The sequence below is a fragment of the Colobus angolensis genome, unplaced genomic scaffold (assembly GCF_000951035.1).
Source record: "Colobus angolensis palliatus isolate OR3802 unplaced genomic scaffold, Cang.pa_1.0 Scaffold102, whole genome shotgun sequence".
In the NCBI taxonomy this organism is placed as follows: Eukaryota; Metazoa; Chordata; class Mammalia; order Primates; family Cercopithecidae; genus Colobus; species Colobus angolensis.
The window spans coordinates 3,376,121-3,386,058 of NW_012111142.1; the positions used below are offsets into that span (position 1 = coordinate 3,376,121).

Below are 9,938 nucleotides of genomic sequence, written 5' to 3' on the forward strand. Positions count from 1 at the left end.
AGTGTGCAGTGCACAGTGTGAGGCAGTGGTGTGAGTGTGCAGTGGTGTGAGTGTGCAGTGTGAGGCAGTGGTGTGAGTGTGCAGTGTGAGGCAGTGGTGTGAGTGCAGTGGTGTGAGTGTGCAGTGGTGTGAGTGTGCAGTGCACAGTGTGAGGCAGTGGTGTGAGTGTGCAGTGGTGTGAGTGTACAGTGCATAGTGTGAGGCAGTGGTTTGAGTGTGCAGGCCAGGGCCCCTTTCCTCTAGGTGTTCTCTCCTTTACCCAAGCACTGCTGCCTGAAGTGATGGGTCACACTGAGGAAGTGGAGCCCGTGGATATGCACAAGAAAGCAGGCCAGGGGCTCAGAGGCACTTCCCACGCATCATTAAGCAATGCACCATGAGTGTCTGTCATCAGACTCTGTGACTTAGGCTCGCGATGGCCCTGTGGTTTGAGAGGACTGTGGGCAGAGTGTGAAAAGCATGTAGAATGGGAACTGAAGGTTCTATTCCCAGAACCCTCATCTGTGAGATATTGGGCAAGTCAGTTTGATACTCAGGGCCTCTGTTTCTTCATCAATAAAATGAAGGTGGTGGATGGCATGTTTCCATTCCTCTCAAGCCCTGACATTTAATTCTGTAGTCATTACTGTTTTTCTTGAAGTGTACCTCTGGGTCAAGAGACTGAAAACAAGAAAATATGCATTTGCTCTTTCACACCTTCATGGTTTACAGAGATTTAAACACATAGTGACTCTACTTTTAATCAAGGGATATTGGCACAGACACATTTCCCAAGTTTTGAGAGCAGCCGTAAGACCCATGGTGGAACAACCCATAAGCATTTTTAAAAGCCATTTTGCTCTCCTTTGCAAAAGAGCCCTAGAAGTAAAAACGATCAATGCATCAGTGTTTATTTCTTACCCAACTCATTTTTGTTATTTTATCTTTAGCTGATCTGACAAATAGTTGTTCCCTAAAGAACCAATATGTAGGGCCAGGGCCAGTGTCTCACGCCTGTAATCCCAGTACTTTGGGACGCCAAGGCAGGTGGATCACTTGAGCCCAGGAGTTTGAGACCAGCCTGGGCAATATGGCAAAACCCTGTCTCTAAAAAAAAATACAAAAAATTAGCCTGGCATGGTGGCATGTGCCTGTAATCCCAGCTACTCAGAGGCTGAGGTGGGAGAATCACCTGAGCCCCAGAGGTTGAGGCTGCGGTGAGCTGTGATTGCACTACTGCACTCCAGCCTCAGCACTGGAGTGAGATCCTGTCGCAAACATAGGAAAAAAAAAAAAAAGGACCAATATGTGGATGTTGATCAAAACTCCTGTCACTTATTCTTAATTGAATTATCAAACTAAGGTCTTTCTTAGCCCTTCATTCAAAACCCACCACTCAGCCGGGCACAATAGCTCACACCTGTAATCCCAGCAATTTGGGAGGCCGAGATGGATGGATCACCTGAGGTCAAGAGTTCAAGACCAGGCTGGCCAACACGGCAAAACCCTGTCTTTACTAAAAATACAAAAATTAGCTGGGCATGGTGGCCCGCGCCTGTAATCCCAGCTACTTGGGAGGCTGAGGCAGGAGAATCGCTTGAACCCAGGAGGTGGAGGTTGCAGCAAGCTGAGATCATGCAACTGCACTCCAGCCTGGGCCACAGGCTGGCCCACTCTGTCTCAAAAGAAACCAACCAAACAAACAAAAACAGAAAACAAAATCCACCCCTCTTGTTCCTTAATATTAGGATCTTTCTCCAGATTTTCTTGAAGATCCCATGGGTAAAGGAGATACTCTGATTTATAAAAGTGTTTTAGCCACAAAAGATTCCACTGATTCTGCTCTAGAAAAGTGATCAGAGGATATGCAAGCCTGGCACCACACCCATGTTAGGATCAAAGCAATGGATACCGTCTCCCTTGCCCCCACCTTAGAGGAAAAAGCAGGTGTGTAAGGACCTCACTCTGTAGAACCATGAAGATAAGGGGCCAGTCCCCTTTTACTCCCATTTTATAATAGAACAAGTAAGGATCAAAAAGGTTATATGACTTCCAAGGTCCCACGGCTGAGCCAGGGATTTTATTTATTTTTATTTCTATTTCTATTATATTATTTTTTAAATCTGAGATGGAGTTTTGCTCTTGTTGCCCAGGCTGGAGTGCAATAGTGCGCTCACACACAACCTCCACCTCCCGGGTTTCAAGCGGTTCTCCTGCCTCAGCCTCCCGAGTAGCTGGGATTATAGGCAAGCACCACCATGCCCGGCTAATTTTGTATTTTTAGTAGAGACAGAGTTTCCCCATGTTGGTCAGGCTGGTCTCAAACTCCCGACGTCAGGTGATCCACCCGTCTCGGCCTCCCAAAGTGTTGGGATTATAGGCATGAGCCACCACGCCTGGCCAAGCCAGGGATTAAACTGTGTCACATCGATTTAGTGACTCCAAGTCCAGGACTCTTCCTGGCATGAGTATGAAATCATTTATCATAATCACTTCTCAATAGCTTCTCCTCCCCATTAGGTAAATACCCTTTAAACACTGAGGTCATGTCACACACAGAGTTGATGTCATTGGCTCTGGAACTCTTCTCGTTCATGGTCCCAGAGGAGCTGAATGCTGCAGATAGCAGGGCCCTGCCGTGGGTTGTTAAACCATTTACTCTCAAGGTCCTTGCAAAGCTTAAAAGCCAAACATGTCAAGCACACCTGTTTGGGTTTTATTTCAAGCATAAATTGGGGATGTTGTTTGTCTTCACATGCATGTTTCCCATTAGTAAGATGATGCGATTTTCCAGCTATGCCTATTAAACACACGCAGGAGTCCTGGTGGAGTCTGGGGCAAGGTCATTGTGGGCTGGCTGTGTGAGGGGGAAGGAGAGGGCCTTCGTAATTGTGAGCATACCAGGGGTGTGAGCTAAACTTCTTATTGGGGGTGTGAGCTAAACTTCCCGCAGACTCAAACTTTCTCCAGTTAAGTGCCTTGTTACTGGTTACTAGGCTGTCCTCCCAGTCCTCCTTTCCACTCCCAGAGGGGGCTGATCGCACAACTACAAAGTATGTTGCTGCATTCCTAACCCCACCAGCTCTGAGCCCTTCAGGAATAAATCACAGGGCAAGCTGGAGGGAGCTGAAGGGACAGAGGCCAAAGCTGGCTTTCCTTGTGTAAGGGAGGAACTCTTGCTGGCCAGGGAACCTCTTGGAATTGGTCTCTTTTGGGGTTTCAGAGGCAAAGCTTGAACATCATCAGTCAAGAGTGGTTCCGCGTCTCCAGCCGGAAGTCGTCTAGCCCTGCTGTAGTGGCTTCCTACCTCTGCGAGGTCCAGCCTCACTCCCCACACTTCCTGAAGCTGCTTGTCAACTTGGCCGATCGCAACGGAAACACAGCCCTTCACTACAGCGTGTCCCACTCCAACTTCTCCATCGCGAAGCTGCTGCTGGAGACAGGTCAGAAGTGGTTGCATTTATATAGTCTGGGTCCGTCCTTGAAGGACACGGCAATTTTTAAAATTTTTTTCAAAAATTTCAATAGCTTTGGAAGTACAAGTGGTTTTTGGTTACGTGGATGAATTGTACAGTGGTGAAGTCTGGTCTTGTAGTATACCCATCACCCAAATAGTGTACATGGTATCCAATAGGTAGCTTTTCCTCACTGCCTTCCGCCCTCCCCTCCTCTGACTCTCTAGTATAATTGTCCTTTATGCCACTCTGTATGTCTTCATGTACCTGTGGCTTAGCTCCAACTTATGATGAGAACATGCAGTATTTGGTTTTCCATTCTTGAGTTACTTCACTTAGGATAATGGCCTCCAGTTCCATCCAAGTTGCTACAAAAAACATTGTTTTGTTCTTTTTTCTGGCTGAGTAGTATTCCATGGAATGTATGTATGTGTGTGTCTGCATATATGTACATATAACATTTTATTATATGTATATGTATGTATATATCATATATTTTATATATATGTATATATAACATTTTCTTTATCCACTCAACAGTTGATGGACATTTAAGTTGATTTCATATCTTTGCAACTGTGAATTGTGCTGTGATAGCATACAAACGCGGGTGTCTTTTTGATAGAATGACTTGAAGGGCAATTCTTGTACACATTTCTTTCTGGTGAGGAAATGCTTCACTGTCGAAAGTTCCCTCTGGGCTGGCTGGGAGCGGTGGCTCACGCCTGTAATCCCAGCACTTTGGGAGGCCGAAGCGGGCAGATCACGAGGTCAGGAGATCAAGACCATCCTGGCTAATACGGTGAAACCCCATCTCTACTAAAAATACAAAAAATTATCTGGGCGTGGTGGTGGGCGCCTGTAGTCCCAGCTACTCGGGAGGCTGAGGCAGGAGAATGGTGTGAACCCGGGAGGCGGAACTTGCAGTGAGCTGAGATCGTGCCACTGCACTCCAGCCTGGGCGACAGAGCAAGACTGTCTCAAAAAAAAAAAAGAAAGTTCCTTCTGTGTTCCAGAAACTGGACCAGACCATTTTGCCTCTGTTTGCCTCATTTGTTCTTCACAGCATTCCTGTGATGTGGGTATTGTTCTCATGTTGCAGCTGAGGAAACTGAGGCTCAAGAGTTATAAAACTTGCTCAGGTTACTGCACTGGTCAAGGGTAGAGTCAGGTTTTGTACTCAGTTTGTCCACCTCCACAGCTATAACCGTACTGCCTCTAGGGAAAATGGCATTTTCCCATCTTCAGAAGACACTTTTTAACAAAGGTCGTGGCTCCATTTGACCAATTTGACTCAACTTGATTCATTCATCTTTCATCAGATATTTATTGACTACACATGAGGTCCGTACTGGCTACTACCAGGGATGCAAAGGTGAGCCAGGTTAGCCCTCTGCTTCCTGGGAGCTAACAGTCTAGCCATTGGGATGGAGCTGGATGGTGGCTCATGAAAGAGAGGTAGAGGAAGTGATTTAGGAACTGAAATGAGAGCGTGTCTAGTTCAGGGAGCGGCAAAGGTGCACTGGAGCAGGTAGGACTCCAGCAGGCAGTGTTCCAGGCAGAAGGAACTCCATGGAGGTTAGATAGGGAAAAATGCCTGAAGACCAGAAAGCTTATAGTTTGGATTGGATGGGAATTAAGGTTGGAAGGGTGAGTTGGAGCCACCACATGGAGAAATGGAGGACCTGGAGTGCCAGGCTGAACCCTGCTTGGAAGGTCCCAGGAAGTCAGTGCAGGTTTTTTTGTAGGAAACTCCATAACCAGGGTAATTCTCTAAAAGAGTCATTTGACAGTAAAGGGTGGGTTAGTGAAGGGAGCAGGAGAGGAGGTAGCAGGGCAGACAGGAGGCCATTGCAGAGGTCCACAGAGAGGTAGTGAGGACTTATAATAGGTGAGGATGGTAGGAACCGAATAGCAAAAAGCCACTGGGAGGTCAGGCATGGTGGCTCATGCCTGTAATCCCAGCACTTTGGGAAGCTGAGGCGGGCAGATCACTTGAGGTCAGGAGTTCAAGACCAGCCTGGTCAACATGGCAAAACCCTGTCTCTACTAAAAACACACAAAAAAAGTTGCCGGGCATGGTGGCATGCACCTGTAATCTCAGCTACTATGGCTGCTGAGGCAGGAGAATTGCTTGAACCCAGGAGGCGGAGGTTGCAGTGAGCCGAGATCACACCACTGCACTGCAGCCTCCAGAGCAACAAAGCTCCAGCAACAGAGCGAAACTCTATCTCAAAAGATTTAAAAAAAAAAAAAAAAAAAGACTGGGCACGGTGGCTCATGCATGCAATCCCAACACTTTGGGAGGCTGAGGCAGATAGGTCATTTGAGGTTCAAGACCAGCCTGGCCAACACGGTGAAACCCTGTCTCTATTAAAAACACAAAAATTAGCTGGGTGGTAGTGACACATGCCTGTAATCTCAGCTACTCGGGAGGCCAAGGCAGGAGAATCGCTTCTTGAGCCTGGGGTGGGTGGAGGTTTCGTTGAGCCGAGACAGTGCCACTGCACTCCAGTGTGGGTGACAGAGCGAGACCCTGTCTCAAAAAAAAATAAAGTTATTGGGAAGGTAGTGCCCGACTGGTGAGGTGAGTTGGAGCTCTCTGTCAAGCCTGGATGGTTGAGAAGACAGTGGGCTACAGGAGGAGAAGGACTAAATGTGGAGGAAGCAGAAAGGATAATTCAGTCTGGGGCAGGTTTTTAGTTTCTGGAGATGTGCAAAGGCTATTGAGAATTCCAGATGCAAAATGAAAAGGCAACGGAGCTTTGGGTGGGGCCAGCCAGAGCACATGCAGTGAGGCCTTTAGGAGAGGAGGCCTCTCTTGCTCTGGTTATCCTGTGCAGAGAGAGAGAGAGCACGCCAGTGGGGGAGACCTAGGCAGAGTCGTGTGATAACTAGAAGAAATAAGAGGATTGTGGCTGATGGGGAAGGACAGCCCATGAAAAACAAAGAGTGTCAACTGTGTCAGATTCTGGAGGGTCCCTGAAGGATGATGCCTGGGTTTGGCAGATGGAGGGGACGGGGGGTGCCACTGGTGACTCTGGAGACAGCTGCTTTGGGGCATGTTGGGAGGAAACCAGCTAGAAGAGGGGAAGGAGCAAAGCGCCAGGCTTGGGGAAGGCAGTGATGGAGTGTCTTGGCTGAAGGCGGCAGGAGAGCCTACGGAGAGTTGGTTTTGTGTGTGTGTTTGGGGAGAGGAGATCTGAACATATTTTTTGACTGAGAAGAAGAATCCAAGAAAGAAGAGGAACAGGTAAGGTGGGGAACAGAGACAGAGAATGAGAGACAGACAAAGAGAGAGATGGAGAGGAAGAGAATGAGACACAGAGACAGACAGAAAAAGAAAGAGAGAGAGACAGGGAGAGAAAAAGGAAGAGAGATAGAGACTGACAGAGAATCAGAGACAGAGAAAGAGAGAGGTGAAAGATACAAAAGAGAGAAGCCACTTGGCGAAGCAAGGTCTGGGAGGAGCTGGGAAAGCCTGGGCTCCACAGCAGAGGCAGGTGAGGGCAGCCGAGGCAAGACGCTGGGCCATTCATTTCTCTGAGATGGAAGCGAAAAAAGGAGAAAGTGGGTAACAGTGCAGAGAGATGTTGAGGAGAGCAGGGAGGTGGAGGCCACCGGCCTCAGATGGCCTCAATCTTCTCAGGAAAGTGAGAGTAGAATCAGGGTTATAGATTGGAAAGGGGTAGTTAACAGTCAACCAAAGACAGGTGCGTGATGGGGCTAAGCTAAAGTGCATGGGCCTCGGTCAAATGTCATCTATGAGTTTAGGAAGGCTGTATCGGCTGTCTAGGAGAGTACGTACAAGAGGTATAAAACCCCAAATGATCCCCACAGATGTGGCCTTCTGCTAAGTATTTAGCATCTGCTAAATATAATTTAAATGTATTATGAATTATATTATATTTATAAATTATGTTATAAATTATATTGTATTTATAATTATAAATATAAGTTATAGAATAATGAATATAATTATTTCATTTAATAATAAAATTTTATTGTTAGAATAGGATGATTATCCCTCTTTATAGACCATGAAAATGACATTCAGAAAAGTCAGCAAACTTACCCTAGATCACCCAATAACTAAGTGTGCTACTAGGATTTAAAGTCAATACTGGGCCAGGCAAGGGGGCTCATGCCTATAATCCCAGCACTTTGGGAGGCTGAGGCGGGGGGATCACTTAAGCTCAGAGGTTCGAGACCAGCCTGAGCAACAGGGTGAAACCCCATCTCTACCAAAAATATGAAGATTAGCCAGATGTGGTGGTACACGCCTGTGGTCCCAGCTACTCGGGAGGCTGAGGTGGGAGGATCGCTTGAACCCAGGAAGTTGAGGCTGCAGTGAGCCGTGATCGCACCACTGCACTCCAGTGTGGGTGACAGAGTGAGACCTGGACTCAAAAAAAAAAAAGAAAAGAAAAAGAAAAGTTGGTCCCATTACCCTTTTCATTTCTGGCATCTAGGAGGTAGAGCATAACTCTTCCTTTAAGAGGCCTGAGGTAGGAATTTAAATGAACATCAAAAGTCTGAATTTAGGGCCCAACGGCTTTCCCCAGCTTGGGTCCTGTCTGGCTAAAATCCCTTCTGTGGCTTCCTATTGCTCTTAGCGTGAGAGGCGGCTTCTTCAACTTGGCCTTCAGGACCCTGCCTGCCCTGGCTCCCACCTGCTTGGGCCATCTCTGCTGCCGCCATGCTCTCCTCCTTCCCTCCACTCTAGCCACGCTGGCCTCACTCACCAAGGTCATTCCCTCCTGGGATTTTTGTATTTGCCTTCTACCTGGACTCTTCCCCCTGAGGCTCTTCTTGTGACTGGCTCCTTCTCGTCATTCAAGTCACAGTCCAAATGTCACCTCCTCAGAAGTCTTCCTGGTGCTTCTGTCTAAAGTGGCTGCCCCCACCTCTCTCTAGGGGGGCACCCTCTTTCTTTCTTGAGACACTCTTTGCTTTTCATTTCTACTCAACAGAATGTTCATTCACTCAAAAGAGACTCCTGTCTGTCTTGTTCCTGTCTGTTTCCTTAACACCTAGACCAGTTCCTGGTTCCTAGTAGGTGTTGAGTGAAAACGTCTGTTAAATGAATGAGCGATGGATGACTCTTGGGAGCTAGGTTAAATTCCAGTAAACTTCCAAGTCTTCAAAATTCTGCTAAGCAGCTTTGAGTCTCTTCAGCTGAACGGGAAAGGCAGTGTACATAATGACAGCCTGAAGTTGTTTCTGATTTTCACATCATCAAAAGAAGATTAAATTATAGCTAACAGTGAGCTGATGTTATTGATTTCAGTTCTTCATGGATGCATGGATACCATCAAAATGGTAGATCAAATGAGAAAGGCACATGATTAAATGGAGCATGGCTCTGTGTTCTGTTACTGTAGTCAATGTTAGGGGCCATCAGTGTAGAATGTGAATAAAGCAGCTACTGCTTTTTCAGTGTCGTCCTCATCCCAGACACTGGACTTAGTGTGATATACATATACACTGTTATGTACAATCCTTGCAGGAACTGTGAAGCAGATCTTAATTGCCTTTTCCAAGTGAGGAAACTGAGGCCCAGAGATGTCAGGTAATGCGGTCAAGGTCACAGAGCCTGTAAGAAGCTAATCCAAAATTCAAACCAAGATCAGTCGGCCTCCTAATCTGGGCTTTTTCTACTACGCTATCTATGTTTCTGGGACATTGAGACTTTGAGAACATCCATTATGTGCATGAAGAATCCAAAAACCAGTAACATATGGCCCTTGTCTTTAAGTAGCTCACAGTCTTGTAGCCAGTTAGAAGTTTCTGGGTGAGCCAGGCCAGGACAGAGAATAGACAACGAAAATTTGGGTGGTATAAATATCTGCTGATGCTAAGAATTCACTTAATACTCATCAACTTTAAAGTGGTTTGGAAACTTTTCCCTTTAATATAGTGAAATAGCTAAATAGCCATAAAGGTGAAGTAAGAAGGGGGTTGGGGAGAATGGGTTGAGAGAGTTGTTACTTTCTCTCATCTGTAGAAGCGATGTTGAGGATGACAGATCTGTCACACTCCCAAACCAGGGATGTCCTTAGAAGCATTTGTTAAGCATCCAGAAAAAAAAATTACAAACTATAAAGGGCTGTACAGAAGTGACTCATTATTATTGAGAATAGAGCCAGAGTGCACCTCTGCCGGCTCAACCCCAAGTGATCCATCCTTTATTTTGCCAAATGCCCTTGCAGGGCGTATCGAGTCAGAGGATGCTCTGTCGAGAGCCTTGCTCCTCTGTCACCTCCAGGGAGAGTTGGCTTTGCTGCCTGATGGCTGCTCTGAAGCATCTTCTGTAAAGTCCTGGGTCCTGGCAGGGTGCAGTGGCTCACACCTGTAATCCTAGCACTTGGAGAAACCAAGGCAGGCAGATCACCTGAGGTTAGGAGTTCAAGACCATCCTGGCCAACATGGCGAAACCCCATCTCTACTAAAAATACAAAAATTAGCTGGGCATGGTGGTGCATGCCTGTAATCCCAGCTACT

General features: G+C 46.8%; 1 protein-coding gene across 1 annotated transcript in view; it reads left to right on the top strand.

Annotated features, from left to right (window-relative positions):
• Positions 1 to 9,938, top strand: part of KANK4 (KN motif and ankyrin repeat domains 4) — a 45,777-nt gene that overhangs the window by 17,151 nt on the left and 18,688 nt on the right. The window contains exon 6 of the mRNA XM_011941101.1: positions 3,203 to 3,422. Coding sequence (XP_011796491.1) covers positions 3,203 to 3,422 — 220 coding nt within the window. The remainder of the gene's footprint in view (positions 1 to 3,202; positions 3,423 to 9,938) is intronic.